The 17,731-nt window shown below is 32.7% G+C and overlaps 3 protein-coding genes across 5 annotated transcripts; 1 reads left to right on the top strand and 2 right to left on the bottom strand.

The window, feature by feature from the left end:
- The first annotated feature begins 1,079 nt into the window (after positions 1 to 1,079).
- On the top strand, positions 1,080 to 4,812 carry LOC122585932 (solute carrier family 35 member F1-like). The gene is made up of 11 exons (XM_043758048.1): positions 1,080 to 1,197; positions 1,652 to 1,746; positions 2,086 to 2,143; positions 2,537 to 2,731; positions 2,826 to 2,905; positions 3,413 to 3,495; positions 3,740 to 3,791; positions 4,025 to 4,093; positions 4,219 to 4,305; positions 4,371 to 4,432; positions 4,602 to 4,812. The coding sequence occupies exons 1-11, from the start codon at positions 1,080 to 1,082 to the stop codon at positions 4,723 to 4,725; spliced, it is 1,023 nt and encodes a 340-aa protein (XP_043613983.1). The 3' UTR covers positions 4,726 to 4,812.
- Positions 4,813 to 5,365: 553 nt separating this feature from the next.
- LOC122585590 (polygalacturonase-like) lies at positions 5,366 to 6,778 on the bottom strand. Its single transcript, XM_043757714.1, has 3 exons — positions 6,344 to 6,778; positions 5,947 to 6,236; positions 5,366 to 5,813 (listed from the first exon to the last, which is right to left on the bottom strand). Exons 1-3 carry the CDS (start codon positions 6,776 to 6,778, stop codon positions 5,366 to 5,368), a joined length of 1,173 nt encoding a protein of 390 aa, XP_043613649.1.
- Positions 6,779 to 9,437: 2,659 nt separating this feature from the next.
- LOC122606957 (2,3-dimethylmalate lyase) lies at positions 9,438 to 15,026 on the bottom strand. Of its 3 annotated transcripts, none has more exons than XM_043779865.1 (8): positions 14,578 to 15,022; positions 14,131 to 14,342; positions 13,331 to 13,612; positions 13,102 to 13,224; positions 11,735 to 11,885; positions 10,415 to 10,635; positions 9,830 to 9,866; positions 9,438 to 9,696 (listed from the first exon to the last, which is right to left on the bottom strand). In XM_043779865.1, the coding sequence occupies exons 1-8, from the start codon at positions 14,939 to 14,941 to the stop codon at positions 9,578 to 9,580; spliced, it is 1,509 nt and encodes a 502-aa protein (XP_043635800.1). In that variant the 5' UTR covers positions 14,942 to 15,022; the 3' UTR covers positions 9,438 to 9,577. The 3 variants fall into 3 exon arrangements, with proteins under 3 accessions (XP_043635800.1, XP_043635807.1, XP_043635816.1); XM_043779872.1 differs by having other exon boundaries at positions 14,131 to 14,315; XM_043779881.1 differs by lacking the exons at positions 9,438 to 9,696; positions 9,830 to 9,866 and adding an exon at positions 9,873 to 9,961 and having other exon boundaries at positions 14,578 to 15,026.
- Positions 15,027 to 17,731: the final 2,705 nt, after the last annotated feature.

Here is a 17,731-nt window from a genome sequence, read left to right as displayed (position 1 = left end):
TCATGACAACCTTTTTCTTATAATTATTTTTAGTCTTTATTTATTTTTTATATTATGATGCAAAAATTTTTAAAGAAAATATTTCTATTCTCTTTTCAAAACTCTAATAACTCATGTATGACGTTTTATATTTTCGTCACCTATACAATTTGTCATAATATATTTTTAAAAATTATGATGACATCATTATTATTAAAGTTGGCAATATTAGACAAATTTCTTTTTTTATTTATTATATGCTTTTATTTAATGTTACTTATTATATATTACTCCTATAGGAAGTATTTCACTTATAAAAAATTTAAATGTCAATATTTATTTATATATTTTTGTTTATTATTGGATTATATGACATCTACAAACTTTTTTTAGTATATCAAATTAAGTAAAAATAACTCTCAATGTCGTCTTTCATGGGTTTTGGGTTTCAATACCGTTTTCGACGGTGTATGGGGAGGTTGATATAAAGACAACCTTACCCAGTTATCCTTACCAAAGGTAGAGAGACTGATTTCAGGTTCTACCAAAGGTAGAAAAAGACTTACATCTTTGCTGGGCATGAGGATCGAATCCATGATTCTGTTTCTTGAGGCAAGAGCTCCAACTACTGATCCAACCCAATTGGTATATCAAATTAAATTTTTTTTTTATTTGTTCGCTTAATACGTGGGTGCCTAGGCTAGATAATTACAGTAATAACAAATTTAAAAAAAAAAAATAAATAACAAATAATTAATATGAATTAAATTGGAAGGAGACACGTACACTTCTAATGAACCCGACCCCACAAAACCTTGTTTTTCGATTTCAAATTTCCCACTTTATGTTTTTCTAATAAAAAAGTTTTTGTTACGTTAATATTTTTGCTATTTATTTAAGTTTACCCACATTAATTCTCATCTGGGTATTTAGCTTTCATACGTTTGTTTGACAAATAAATAAATAAAAGAAAACCTTGATTTTATTTTTGTTTGTGGGCCTCAGAAAAAACTTTAATGTGTTTTTTGTGATTTCAGAAATCCGTGGAAAATTTTTAGTACTTCTGAGAAAAAAAAAAAAAAGGAATTTTGTATTGAAAAATGGTGAGTTTTAAGGGTCTATTTACAAAAAAGATATTGTTCAGTCTTGTTTTAGGCCAAGTTCTGTCTCTTTTTATCACATCAACTGGTTTTTCATCATCTGAGCTTGCTAGGAGAGGTTTGCTTAATTTTTCGTTATATATTTGTGCTTTACTTTCAATTATGTGCTAATTTTTTACGGATATTTGCTAATGACAGCCCATTATTAAGCTAGTACAGCGTAACATGTAATCGCATGCATTATGGTTAGAGAATTTGGAGGTTGCTCATATATGAACACATAATAATAATAACATATTATTAGGCTGTTATTAGCAAAATCATTTTTTATTAGTTATTATTATTACATTTGTTAATATTTATATATTAAATTTTACTTATTAAAAGAGCTGGATTTTATGAAGAGGGCACGGTTATTAGTTGATAGTATAATTTTCTGTATTTAGGATTTCATGCTTTTGAAATTTTGAAGTTCAAGAGCAAGACTCATGGATCATGCAGACAATATATTGAACCATGTAAATACATACTATATAAGTTCTAATGTATATGCCATTTTATGTGTAACTTAGGAATCAATGCACCAACATCGCAATCTTTAGCGAACTATGTCTTACTGGCGATTGTTTATGGTGCAATTTTGATTGGCAGAAAAAAAGGAATGAAGGTTAGTAACCCTTCAATCTATCTTTATCTATAAATTCGGCGTTTTTTTCTTGTAGTTGATTGGTTTTTGGAGTGTGATTATTGAAATTTTTTTGGGTGTTGTTTTCAGTGGGATACTTTTTGGCTTTTCAAACCATAGTATTTTGGTTTATAAGAGAAAACATTTTCCTTGAAAGCTATAAAATGTTTTCTTGTGGATTTTACACCTTCACAATTTGTTCAAGTATCACATTCTTACAAAGTGTAGTTACATTACTTATTAAAAATACAAACCCAAACACCCCCCTAAAATATATCAAAACTCAACAAATGGCTAATCTGTTGTATGTGAACATTGCAGGCAAAATGGTACTACTATTTAGTTCTTGGGCTTGTAGATGTTGAGGCAAATTATCTTGGTGAGTCTTATTCCATTTTGATATGAAGTGAAATTTTCGTCCAATTTGCTTACGAATTGGTTGTTCGGGGTTATGTTTTAGCTCAATTTGGGTATAGGATACATGTCAAATGGATGAAAGTCTCCCAAAATTTATTTTGAATTTACTCAACCTCCTAAATTGTTTTATTGAAAGTTTTTATTTCAACTAGAAATTGTTTTGACCTATTATCCAACCCGCCTACATTGCCACATCTTTTACGATGATTATCTTTCCCTTCATTTATGAACATGTTTACTGCTATGTATGATCCATATATTTTTTAATGTGACATATACATTCAAGTAGATGATTTAGAAGAACTTGCATATATGTGCGAAAAAAGTTTTAAGTTTAATTTTAGTCATTGAGCAGTGGTGAAGGCATACCAGTACACGTCATTAACAAGCGTTATGCTACTGGATTGTTGGTCAATCCCATCTGTCATAATCCTTACCTGGCTCTTCTTGAAGACAAAATACAAGCTCAAGAAAATTGTGGGTGTTCTCATTTGTGTTGCTGGTCTAGTGCTTGTTATTTTTTCAGATGTACATGCAGGAGATCGTAAACGTGAGCATCTATCCTTATCCCATTTCGTTTCACATGAAGTTTTGATATGGGTATTAGTTCTTGTATATGTCTTTTTACTAACGTATTTGTTCAGAAAGCGGTAGTAACCCTGTTAAAGGGGATTTGTTGGTCATTGCCGGGGCTACACTTTATGCTATCTGCAATGTTAGCGAGGTGAGCAAAAGAAGTCCAACTTCTAGTGGTTTTCTTCAACCATTTAGTTATGCATGAGTCCATTTTGGTTTATGTTTTAACCCAAACAGAATCTAGAAATCAGGCTAAAAATGTTATGGGTCGAACTAGTTGAAAGTTGCCGAAAGTGTAGTTCATAATTTATGGATACATACTATAGTCAATGGTAATACTATAGTTTTTATAATTATATTCGAGACATAGTTTGTACTTTGTAATATTTGATATAAAAGTGCACAAAACTATTTTATCTGGTCAAACCAACCCAAATTTTGTTGTAGTTTTCAATGTAAACAAAAGAAAACTATAATTAGTTCCATGTTTAGCGCATTCCTGTAAAATATTTCTTATGGCAGTGCATAATCTGAAAAAAATCGTAATTCAACTTTGACTTCTAACAATCTTTAATGTTAGATGTGACATGTTAATATGTTATAAACTGTTACTTGCTTTTGAACCGCACTAATATGTGTGGTGATCGTTCTACAGGAGTTTTTTGTAAAAACGGCTGATCAAGTTGAACTCTTGGCGATGTTGGGACTCTTTGGTGCCATTTGTAGTGGTATTCAAATGTATCCTTTTGTAGAAATTGGGAATGTTGATACAGGACATCCTGGGATGGAAATTTTTATAGTTTTTATAGTTAAAAGAGTCCAGATTACTGGTTTAACCACTATTTTATGTTTACCTATCGTGCGTATGTATGTGTCTATACATCACTTCCATCTTCGTAGTTTACATTCAACGTTGGCCGTTGGCGTTCATTGCTTATTTGCCAATCTATTGCTTTGCTGTCTTCTTTTACCATGTCCAAAGAACCGTACTTGAACGAGAAGAACTCAAGTCGATCCACTGGTCATCAGGAGCGGTACTTTCCCTCTGTATTTCTCCAAAATTATAATGTAATATTATGAAAAAAAGAATTTTTGGTGTTCTAACTTCTATGCATTTAGTCTGGCCAGGGTATCCCTTTTACCCAAAAAAAACTTGTATGCATTTGAATACATTTTGAATGGCTTTTGACCTGTATTGTTTGTTGCCAAGTTTTTTAGCCATTTGACCCATTGGAGATAATATATAAGTAATTCAAATTCATCTTAGGTGCTTCCGTATGCTGGATTTGCAGCAGCAATGTTTCTATTTTACTCGGGTGTACCGGTCCTGCTAAAGGTGAGAGCTTGCAAGATTTGTTTATACATCCCGTTAAAACTAACAAGTTAGTTTGCATATTTGCTGTTATGCAAGTTCTTGATAACTATGTTTTTAAAGTTTGTTCTTGTCGATATAAAATGCAGATTAGTGGCTCTACAATGCTAAATCTGTCTTTGTTGACATCAGACATGTGGTCGGTTTTGATACGCATCTTTGTGTACCATGAAAAGGTTTGTAACAGTATTCGAGCTTCAATGTTATTTGGCAAAATCCTGACCTTGGCATGTATTATCAGGTTGATTGGATGTACTTTGTAGCATTTGCTGCTGTTGCTGTCGGGCTGGTTGTTTATTCAGCGTATGTTTTCAATTTAACCTATTCCATAATTCTTTCTGGATGAGATGCGAGATTAGAGGCCGCATTGTTGCAAAATGGGAGGGTTGGGTAGCAATTTAAAAGGATGCTGTGTTTTGTGGGTTGTGTATAATGATATGATGGATCTGAAGTTTTTTATCGCTATTTACAGGTTCGATAAAGAAGTGAACAAAACGAATGGCGATGCTGCTGATGAGTTGGAACAAAGTAAAGATGGTGATGAGGAAGCTGCTGTGGGCTCGGGTAGGTTAAGCACAACAGTCAAAGGGATTTGATGTCAGAGTGTATTTTTGCAATATAAAGTCTGGAATATCTCGCTTACCTGAGATATTGTTGGTGAGTTTTTTCTTACGACATTATGCTATGAGAAGGTTTTCAGTAATCATGAAATTCTTTTTTGTAAGTCTTCATTTGATTCCATTTTGAACTATTTTTCTGTAATGATTCTAGAGAGAAAAAGAAAAACAAACATAACGGTTTTAACTAGACTATTAGACTTATTGTCATCTATTCGACGTGCCATCCACTTGATACGGGTTTGTCCAATTTCAGTTTAAATATGTAGCAACACCATGATACCAGAAATGATACATGTTTAATGAAATATATATACAGTTATGCACACACAGAGAGGTTGATAGTGAAAGAGACACATTTTATTCCTCGTAAGTGACTCCTGTACTCGTGCCGCATGTTGCAATGCATCCTATGCTCTTATAAAACTGAGCAGGGAGTAGTAAAGTAAGGTTTGAGAACCGTTATGGGTGGTGGATTGATAGCATGATGGAATGAGAATGAAAATGAATTTCTTAATATAAACATCGCCTATCATTAACATTCTCATTCCCTCGTATCCCAACCGTCAACTAAAATACCCCATAAAAAAGTAGAGTTGTAGCACCACTAGGAGGTTTGTTAGAGACAGCTTGACGGTAGAAGTAATCCAGAAGCAGTACCAGCAGCATAGGAGCAAGATGAAACTGCTGGTTGACCAGCATGAATAAGGTTAACATCCCTTAATCTGATTCCACTACACGGGTTTCCCTTGCTACAGTCAAATTTCACTGCTACTTGTGTTGCTGATGTTCCGTGCACATCCTGATACATGACGTTGCTGATTTTAATTCCAGCAACCTGGTTGGGGCAATTATCATTGTTTGGGCAGTAATTTCCGTCTATTATGATTGGGTATCTCACGTTCACCATTGTTGCTTGCTGGAAAACAACATTCTTCACAAACCCATTACTACGCCTAGCCCATGCCTTTATCCTCAGACCATTCTGAGTGCCTATAAATGTTGCAGTCTTAACTGTTACATTCTGGACACCTGCTTCTTCCAATTCCCACCCTAGACTCCCAATGCTGCATAATTCACATAAATAAATGTATGAATATTTACCCAATATATAGATTGGTCATTAACATGCCCATATATATGGTAATATGGACATGTGCATAAGCTGGATACAAAAACAAAAATATGACCCAAGTGTACCTTATGCCATGACCAGGGCCACATACCGCCTTCTCTATCCAAATATTAGAATTTCCTGGCCCGATGGAGATGCAGTCATCCCCTGTCGAGATCTTCGAGTTCAGGATGGTGATGCCTGTGGAAGCTGATAAATGGATCCCATCTGTGTTCGGGCTGGTGCCAGAGGCTAAGATGCTCACTCCTTGTAGTTTGGCATTGGTGCATGCATAGAGCAGGATGTGAAACATTTGGCTGTTTAATGATCTTAACTTACTGATCACTATGTTTTGGGAATGGTAGATGCCCAGTGTCTGCAATAATAAAATATTTCAATATAATCTCAGCATTTCAATTCATTAACTGACAGTGTATATAGATATGTGTGCGAGTGATTATATGTTCAAGTGTATGGTCGTACCGTAGCACCTTTAGGACATGCTTTTCCAGAGGATTTGCAAGCCCAAAGAGAAGAACCTTGAGCATCAAGAGTTCCACCGGATATGGTAACATGGTTAACTCTGTATAACTTAATCCAGACTTCGGAGTTGCCAATAGCATTGTAACTAGAGGGAGCCACCAAGGTACCATATATGTTAAACTTGATTGCTTTGCTCAGACATCTTTGACCAGAGAACGTGACTGCAGACGCGATCAAGTACCTGCCACTTGGCACATAGATGATAGCAGGACTAGTGGACGCACAAGCCAAATTCCATGCTTTCAAGAACGCGTTTCTCGTATCTGAACGCCCGTCAGCTTTGGCTCCAAGACTGACGACATTGTATGTAACCGTTGCTGATGATGAGTAGCGAAAGATGAGAAAAAGCAAGACTATCATATATTTGATGACCATGTTGATAATTGACATACTTGCTTTAAGGTAGTTACTAGACTGTTTAACTTTGTATAGTATGTAATATGTCCTTTTTGATTCGGTTATTTATAGCCCTCAAATAAGTACATAATACGGGTACAATGATGTAACAATGATTCATATTATTGGCAATGATTGATAAGAAGTAGTCCGTATGATATAAGGACTATGAGCCCGATGGAATGTCAAATGTGTGGCAACATGGAAGGAATATTATTCATGTAAATACTTAATATTATATGCTTTTAACAAAGTCTTATCAATATTTTAAGATTCATCAATCTTGTGAAATTATAACAAGGAGGGTTTGTTTAATGCTGAAACTATATACATGATGAATTTGAATGACAGATTATATTTAAGTGCATATGGGCTAAGCATATGAACTCACATGGATAAGAGGAATGTCAACCGTAATATGCTCCTACACATGTAGATATTAAGTAAATACGTACGTAATTAAATTCTCTTTCTTGTTGAAAAAAATAGACTAGGATTCATTATGTTATTTAAAACTTCAAAAAAAAAAAAAAAAAACAACTTTTTAACATTCCTCATAAAAACATTGGAAAATAGGATATCCATTATATGAGCATGAGATGGTAGACTACTTATGTGGTTACAATATGGAATGGACTGGTTAAGCTTTAAGTTGTATAATCACTTATCACGACAAATTTTGTAACAAAGTATACTATTGTTATCAGACCTGCCAAAATTAAATTTTGACTTTCGTTTTATTTGGTCATTATATTATATTACTAGCATTGTATCCGCGCAATGCGGCGGTGACGGCGGCGGTGGTTCAGTGGCGTCGGTGACGGGTGGTGATCGATGACATCGACAATTGGTGTCGAGTGGTCTAACCGTGTAAGTTGATACAATGGTGATAGTGATATTTTAGAAAATAAGAACTTAGAGTGTAAATTAGCAAGATAAGGGTTTAAAGTGTAAATTAATTCATAAGGGTAAATTTGATAATCTCTAATAACCCTTTCCTTAAGGGTTGTTTATTAAGGGTAATATAGTCATTTTCCAACTAACTATTTTCTAACATTTACCAAAAATGGTAGGAGAAAAATTATTATAAAGGAATATAGATATATATATATATATACTAAAAACTTATACAAATGTACAAGTACTTTATGCGTGAAATGTACAAGCATTTAAAACACATACTAATTTTAACCAAATTTCGTTTTAACCCCTAAATTTTAACCAAATTTCGTTTTAACCTTTATAAAATTTCTATTTTTTTTTACTTTTTTCCCACGTCAAAGTTTTCGCTTTCATTTTCGTGACACTAGACTTTTAGGTTCTCATGTTTTCATCAAACAACTTTCACACAGTTACGGGTTTACTTTTAAAAATTTGGTTTTTGATTATTTTCATTTAAGTACTTTATGTGTGGAATGTACAAGCTTTAACGTTATGCGTAGAATATACAAGTTTTTATAGCACATAATAATTTTTACCATTTTTCATTTTAACCTCATAAACTTTATATCTTTAACTTTTGCCCCATATTAAAGTTTTCGTTTTTATTTGCATGATACTAAATTTTTGGGTTCTCATGTTTTCATCAACTAACTTTCACCATGTGGTTTTGACTATTTTTATTCGTCTTTTTATATACATAACGTTTTTAAATTTGCCTCACATCAAAATTTTCATTTTTATCTTCTTGACACTGATTTTTTGGGTTCTCATGTTTTCATCAAATAACTTTCACCTGGTTACGATTTTACTTTTTTCATGTAAAAAGTGTATCTTGCGGCAACACGCGGGTACTATAACTAGTACTATACTAAAAATGAAAGTCTCTTTTTGTGTGCGTTACTATATAATTTTTTATTGCAATTGGAGTGGAGGTAAAAATCGTTCGATACATACGCTCGCCCTTTTACTCCATAATGGAGAATTTAATTGTTAAATATTTTTGTTAGAAGCATCATATTCTTGTGTTTTTTTATATAATTATAATGACTTTTTTTAGGTTTTCTTATATATGTTTTATTTTTTTGAGTTAATTGCATAAAACGTCCATGTGGTTTACACAAATTCGTGGTTTACACAAATTCGTGGTTTACATCTCTCTAAGTTTTTTTTTGGTGTTTTCTATCCCTGTCGCAAGATTTATTAGCGAATTACGTCCTTTTCCTTAACACCATTAGTTTTGATTCGTTAACATGTTGCACGTGCCTCACATGTGAGGGCTTTTTCGTCTTTTCCTTTCTCACAGGCGTTTTATGCAACTTGGTGTGCAAACCAAAGAGACGTTTTATGCAAATAACTTTTTTATCTTTTTATTTTTATACTTTTTTTTAAGGATTATTACTTTTAGATGTAACTAACTATGACTAAATGTCTATGTTATTTAAAGATGTAACTAACTATGACTAAATGTCTATGTTATTTAAAGATCTTAATTTGGAAATCATTATTATATCTAATAACATTTTTAAGCTTGCATCATACAAGTCGAGTTTAAGCCTTTTAAGCTCAAGCTTAATTTGACTCATTTAAGAGTCTTGCTATATGCCCTCTCAAACATACCCATTTTATTTTATTTTATTTTTTATTATTATTATTTTTTTTGCATGAACATGTTATGTAGCTATCAAATCAAGGCAAATTTGTGAAATGTGAAGGCCTTAATAAGACCCACTTTGTAACTATTCAAAAACTAAGATATACACGTATATATAAATAGTTTTATGTGTGAGGTGAATCTGACATGGCAGAGTCTCTTTCATGGAAAATCTATACATAATTTTACTCCAGAAAGACTTGAATCCTGTCACCCATTGAGTCGTTAAAGTCTAGCAATAGCTTTCCTCCAACTTCAAATGATGCATCATCTAATAGTGCTTTGATGTTTACACCTCCTAAAGCTGTATCACAATGAAAAATAATTTGTTCTTAATTATTACCAAAAGAAATGTGTGATAAAACCAGGTTGAAGTATATGAATTTGGTTTCTTTAAAAGCTATACATTCAGGTCCCTTAGAGATATAATATAATACCTGGAACGATATTCGTGATGCCATCCAAAAAGCCAGCCTGAGAAACAATTAGGTTCGCAGATATCAGACATGGACACGATTTGCCAGCTTTACATGTTCATAACAATACTACCACTAAGATGATCATAATCACTGCACAAATTTTCAAAGTTACAACAATAGTGGTAAACAGAGGTGGCAAGGTCAGGTCGGGTCGGGTGGCTTGGATATCAAATTTGTAAGTGGGTCATTTTTAGTACAGGTCGAAAGAGGCCAGTCTGATTGAAGTAACCCACAAACAGCTTTTTGTCCATATTTTTTATAGATAAGTAATGCATTAATCACGATTACAAAATATATATAATATATATATATAATAATAATAATAATCTAATTTTTTGAATAAAATGGGATTCAAAGGATGTGTGCATTAAAAATTGAGGTCAGATGATTTTCAACCCACTCCACTATCGGAAAGAAAAAACGAAAACAGCTAACCCATTTGTAAAATATGAAAAGGTAAGTTTTACTACATGCACAGTGGATGCTTGGGTTGAAAACTTGTGCAGTGACCGATTATTGTTGTTACTCAGTAGATTGACATACAGGAATTCGGACGTCAAGTTTTTCAAATCCGTCTCGTCCAATAATTTTGACTCTCAACGTACGAGACCAGATCCCTGTGAAAGGATTATTTCCATCACTTCCACCATACTTGCTGTATGTATCTGGATTTACAATCTCGACAATAGGCTCAGTTGGGCTTTGACCTGTTTGCTCTGTATCATCTTGACTTCTTTTTTGGATACCGTAGGGGTTGTTGCTACCTTAAAAAAGCATATACCTTGTTAATGTTTGGAAGAACAGAAGTTATAGAAAATATATGGGTTAAGTGCGTTAGAATGCATTTAACTAATCATGAAAAGTTATTGTGTGCACGAACTCTAGGTCGGCTTTATTGTATTCAGGAAACTTGTTCAAGAGTCCCATAGTAAACAAAAGTAACCGGGTAAGAAGTTAGCCGGTCACCACTTTCACGTTGACCCGTTGACTGCTTACGTGGCATGCACACAATAACTTTTTGGGATTAGTTTATGCACACAATAAAAATAATATATATATATATATATATATGTATATAATAAAACAAATGTTATATATATATATATAAACAGAGATGTAACGCGTCCATAAACCCTTCATTCACAAAACTCGGATGCCTCTCCCCATACTTAACGAATACAATAAGACACCGCCAACTATCCATAAACCTGGTGGAGCGGCACCGTCGGTGGTGATTAAAACTAATTGCTGATCGAAAGTTTCGATGGCGGTGGGGATGTAATCGGAATCTGAAGAAGTAGAAGTAATGGTTGAAATAGCTTCATCGAGATTCCAGTTATGAGCGGAGAGGATTTTGGTTCATAAATCGGTATCTTCCAGACCAGTGATTGCTTGGAATTGAGATAATTTATCGGTTGTGGAGCTCATGTTATTTCTATATAGGTATATATTTGTATATATATTTGATTGATTGATTGAATGATTGAGATTGTTAGGGTTTGAGGGAAGTGAAGTTATGGGGAAACTCTCGTTTACCGGAAAAATGATTGCCGGAAAAACATGGTGGTTGGATTTATTGACTGGAAAAGAAAGGGTAGAAAGAGTAGGGAAGGTAAGAAAGAAAGAATAATTAAGAAGATAAAAAATAGTATTATGTGAAGTAACCGGTCCCACATAGCCATAATCCCGTTTTATGTTCACAATAAACATAATTTCAAGTTTCTTGAATACAATAAAGCCGACCTAGAGTTTGTGCACACAATAACTTTTCATGATTAGTTAACTGCATTCTGGCGCACTTAGCCCAAAATATTTATTTTGACAAAAAAGAAAATCTGTCTATAATATTTGTTGTTCACAGACCTGTTTGCCACACAGATCGATTGCTTTTAGTAGCATAACGCTTTTCTTCTTCATAATAAGAGTTGAAACCTATAATTTCTTTGACCTCTTCAAATGATGGCATGCTTCCAGGAGAAGGCACTCGTCCTCCCTTAATTGCTACCAATGCATCCTGCAATGTCAGCTGAACTTCGTAAGTAATCTGTCTCGTATTGGGTGGGTCAGGCAGGTAAGTGTTTAGTACGGTCAGTTCAGGTTAGGTCAATCCAAAAAACTACAGTTTCAAAATTTAACAGGTATATTAGATATGATCATATATAACTATATAATTTATACATAATCTCCAATGATAACAAAATGATTAAAGTGGTGTTACAATAAAATTTGAGCAATTTTCAACACATTCGACCCATACATTTAAACATGATCTTATTTTACTAATATAACCAGAAACAACCCATTCATAAATGAATCGGCTGAAATTAACACTGCTACGGCTCTACTTTAAGACCACACACATAAACTAATGTTATTTTCAGTATGTACCAAAGCATGAACACCATTGATACCTACTTACCAATTAAGGACGACAAATTTTTGTACCCCTTAACACTAGTAACAGTGTGTGCAATGTACATATGCTAAAAGAGTGATTAACTTATCAAACTATCATACTTGGTTTTTCTAAGCAAGCAAATCACTGTTCATTCATGAAAATGCCAAGTATGTGTTTCTTTCCACATTTTTATAATCTGCCCGTCGTCGATCAAGCCTATTCTGTAAGACCGAGGACTGGAAAAGTTAATCATTCTATATGAAAACTTAATCCTTCTGCAATTAATTGGGCCTCCAATCATAATGAATCATACATGAAATTTTAACATACAACAGCATATGGTTTAAGTCAATCAAGGAGTCATCATTTAGCCTCAATAATCTCAACTGTTCAGGCGGTAAAAGTTGACAAGCCACTAAAGCATCATCGGTAAAAAGGAAGGATCGGGCGGCCTGGGTAACAGGTCAAAAAAGGTAATTATGTGCGCAACAAAACAGATTGTGTCAGGTTGACGCATAAAACTCTTTGGCCCAGAAGCTTTATTTGTTGATAAGCTTTAATTCTGTGTCAAATAAAATTAATGAGATTAGATAGATTTAATGCTAATATTTTAATTCCCTGAATAGAATGGTTTAGAAGTTTTTATGCATTAAAAGCCACTTTAGAGTTCACTCTCAAGTTGTTTGGGCAGTTCAACCCATTTGCCACATTTCCTTCTTAAGCTATGTTCAGAGATGAAACATAACCCAAAACAATCCATTCATAAGTAAATGGCTCAAAATTGCTAATTCTTGACTAAACGGAAAACTAAATGGAAAGCTTTAAAGCTGACCTCCATTGCACGGATAGACCCCGCCATCAAGGAAAGAGGATAGACTACAAGTTTATATCCAATATCCTCAAGTTCAATAGGAGTGAGTATTGGTGTTTTACCTCCTCCTTCAAGCATATTGACCTACATTCAGGGATACAAAATATAATAATCATTAAGTAAAATCCAATTTTGACGAGACTAAGCTTTAACAGGTTTAATACATAACAGCAGAAATGAAATTGCTAACCAATTTGGGAATTGAAGGCGATATTTCACAGAATGCTTTCATTTCTTCTTTAGAAGCAAGTGCATCAATAAAAAGGACATCGGCTCCAGCAGCAGCAAAAGCCCGTGATCTCCAGAGAGCTTCTTCTATGGACAATGCTTGACGAGAATCTGTTCGTGATACAATAACGATATCAGAACCACTCTCTTTCCGAGCATCAACAGCTGCTTTTATTTTCATCACAGCTTCCTCTCTAGATAATACTCTCCTTCCTTCTGTATGACCGCAAGCTTTTGGAGACACCTTGCGGTTTCAGCATTTATTAGCAAAAGGAGATATACTTGGAGAAAAATTACATAATAAGATTTAAGATGTAAATGTACAAACTCTGGGAGTGTCTGGATGTGTGTTTGCACAAATTGCTGCCACTTGAAGTTGCTATTATCAGTTTAGTAAGTTGCAATTGTAATTATTTAGGGTGTTTGGCAATAATGCAGTATGGTTTGAAATTTCTAATTGTCTAGGATCAAAATAATCAGATTTCAGTAGATAAGAAGTTGACATGGTAGCTTTGGCATTTCATAAGACATGAGTTCCATTCAATGAAGTAATCGCATGATATTTCAATATATTTGTCTAACATGTGATCTAACCACACATGTTATAAACCATTTATTATACATAGTGTTTCATTTTAACTTCTAGTTTTTAAGTTACAAATTATGCTTAATGTGATACATCATACATATTGCTAGCGTGACATGGGAACAGATGACTGTCTCTTGTAAAGTTACGGGTTCCTATCGAGTAGACAATATTACCTGATCTTCGAGAACAATTCCTGCAAAGCCTGCTCTGATATATCCCTTAACAGTTCTCTTAACATTCATGGCATTTCCGTAACCATTATCCGCATCGCCTATCACCGGAATGGACACGGCCTGAGTTATCAGTTGTCCTTGGTCCACCATTTCGCCATAAGATATAAGTCCAGTGTCCGGCAAGCCTAACCGTGTAGCCGATATTCCAAAACCTAGTTATTATTATAATATAAATAGATACAGCATATCTCAGCAAAACCTTATGCACCGAATTCAACAACATTACAGATCAAAAAACAAAAAAAAAATCTAGCAGTAATTGATTAACTAAGTTTGACTACAAAAGTCAAAAATAGACACATACTACCAAACACAAAATTAATAAACTAAGTTTTTTATAAAAATAAAATAAAATAAAAAATGGATAGGTAGGTAACTAGGTACTACCAGAAGCGAAGCAGAACTGAAAGCCGGCTCGTTCAACAAGCTTGGCGCTAAGAGCGTCAAAACAAGCTGGTCCTTGATGAACTCCAGGTGATTCAAGAAGTTGCCTGAGCTTCTTCGCCGGAGATGAGGTGTCGTTCTCCGTTCTATCTCCTCCTCCGCCGAAAGAGTTTACGATCACGGAACTGTCACGGCGGAGTGATTTTGAAATATGATTGATATTATTGTTATTATGAAATGTAACGGTGGTTCTGTTTGGAGTGATGGTGTAATTAGGAAGTGTGACACGCGTAAGGTTAGAGATTAAGTTCGAGGGTGTTGAGTGGTGGTTGTTGTAGTGGTATACGGTGGTGGACTGAAGATTCATGTTGTTGAGATTTTGGATTATTTCTGTTACAATATGAATTTAATTACTCTATTTTGGTTCTTTTGTGTTTAGACAATATAAAATGTAAACTAACTGGGTTGTATCGGAGCCTCTAGGACGATCTTCATGCCTTTACTGGAGGTTTTTTTACCTTTAATAAAATTTAAAACCTAAAAGCAATCTTTCTATTTTTGATATGTAAAAAACAACGAGTTATTTTTTACAATATAAAATGTGACATGTTATATAAGTTGAATCATACGGATGATCTCTAAATGAAATTATACACATTTATGGCAACAAAATTTTATCTACAAAGATTCCACATTACTTTTATTATATGGTTTATTTCAAATGGTTAGATAGAAAAAAAAAACTATTATGATTATCCATAGATTTTATCGACCTATATAAATGTAATAAAAATAGAAAATAATATAAGAAAAGTAATATGTTCAAAAAAAAATATATGAACAGTAATATTTCATTTACTGTATAGTTAAAGTAAAGAGTACTAGAGTACCTATCTTAGGTAAAGCAGAGGGATTATGTAAAATTCAGGGGTTATATAAAATTTAGAGGAAACTATGTATGTTTATCAAATTCAAAAGTTTAATTTATAACTTTTTTTAAAGTGACAGTCTTAAGCTTAGGTAAAATCTGCAGTACGGATATAGTAATATGTAAATCTAACTTGTTTTCTAAAATACCGTTTTACCAAAATTATTACGGTTGTAATTGAAACTAGTTGATGAGACTAGTACAATCCAGACCTTTAAAGTGAATTTTGTCAATAAATCTAGAGAATATGTTATTTTTGTTGTTAACTTATTGTCATGTTAGAAATTAATATAAAAGTAATACAATAATAAATAAAATATAAAGTGTATTAGAAAATAGTTATGTTATTTCATAGAGTGATAGCTCTAATCAACGATAATTATTATATATCTATAATCTACGATAATTATTACTCGTATATATCATTCATGTGTCAATTTCTTTCTAATACATTTTGATGCAGCGTGTAATTCTTCTTGTGGTTGTAGTAGTTATGAATCAATCTGCATTATTCGTCGTCTTTAAGTTTCTCTACACGTAAAAGGAATGAGAATTATCTCATATTTCACTTTCTTTTTCTTCTACATCATTCTTTCCCTATCGCATTTTATTAGGGATAGTCATGTCTCGCTTTTTTTCGTTCTTTTTCCTTTTCTTTTAAACTTCAACTATCATTAGATAATATATTGAACTAATACAAATTGCTATTAAATAAGATATAAAGAAAAAAAATAAGATATAAAAATAATACAATCTAAAAGTCGAATAATTTTAGATTTTCAAAAAGTAAAACATAGAAGTTAAAGTGAGATTATTAATTTTTTTTCACAGATTTAAATTACGTGATTAATAACTTTATCACATGTGTATGTATGTAGAAAACAAATTAAATTAAAAAAATACCTTTTTTTATTTTCAATGGTCTCAACGTTTATTTTGTTGCTTTTTGCAGAAATGAAATGCGACCTGCATCCCATTTTTCTTATGTTGTTTTATCTCACATAAGAAGGGACGGTGTATCATTTAATACCATGTGATATACTGATACCAAAGCGTCACACCCTCGTCATACACCATTCCCTTCACTCTAATAAGGTGCAAGTGTGCAACTTACACCTTAGATATGAGCTTACATGTCGGTCGGTACATGTTGCCATTGTAACTGCCACATGGAACCTAAATGAACTTAAAGTTGAATATAATATAATACAACTAAAAGACGAAGTTGGGGGTACACTTTGCACTCCTAATCTCTCTCCTTTAGCCTAATACTCCCTTCTTATTAATCCTTTATTTTTTTAATATTTATTTAATAAAAAATGACTGACCTTTAATAAAAAAAATCTTTATTATTATTATCTATATATATATATCACCTAAAAAAACCCTCACATATTCTCAATCCTAAGAAAAAACCTACTGGAAAAAAAAAAAACTACGATCGACTACCATTTTTTTTATTTATATACTTTGTTCATATATAATCATTATTATTGATGAATTGGTAGGTATTTTTCAAAATTATATACTCTACATTTTTTGTTTCTTTTTTTATTACGGTAGTTGGAAAAAAAAAGGTAAATTGGAATTAACATTTATATGAAGTTTATTTTCATATGTTTCTTATTTAGCTTTCGTATTGAATAAATTGTGATATTGGTCATACACTTTTTGTTTCTCTTTTTATTTAACTAAAGTTGGGAAAAAAAAAGTAAACTGGAATCAATATTTATTGGCGTTAATTTTTATATGTTTCTTTTTTAACTTTCGTATTGATTAAGTTAAGATATTGGTTATAGACTTTTAGATTCTCTTTTTATTTAACTAAAGTTGAAAAAAAAGATAAATAAGAATCAATATTTATATGAAGTTAATTTTCATATGTTTGTTCCTTAGGTTTCTTATTCAAAAAATTGTAATATTGGTCATATACTTTTTGTTTCACAATTATTATAAGATTTATATATATCTTAAAAAAAAGAAAAAAAAGCCATCGGCTCGAATACTAATTTTTGTACCAGATAAATTAATTTAAATCATGCAACGAAATCTTAATTCTAAAGCTCATGATACATACGAATACTCCGATACTACATAACGTCATTATGATGTATGCATCAACATATATCTGGTATTGAAGTATACCATTAGCATGAAAGATCAATTGGTTTCAATATTGATTATTGTTATAGAAAATGGAGTGCAACCGTGCAATTGCACAACTGAAGA

Source organism: Erigeron canadensis, chromosome 1, assembly GCF_010389155.1.
Source record: "Erigeron canadensis isolate Cc75 chromosome 1, C_canadensis_v1, whole genome shotgun sequence".
In the NCBI taxonomy this organism is placed as follows: domain Eukaryota; kingdom Viridiplantae; phylum Streptophyta; class Magnoliopsida; order Asterales; family Asteraceae; genus Erigeron; species Erigeron canadensis.
Note: the sequence above shows the minus strand (reverse complement) of the source record. Positions and strands in the feature narration are given on the sequence as shown.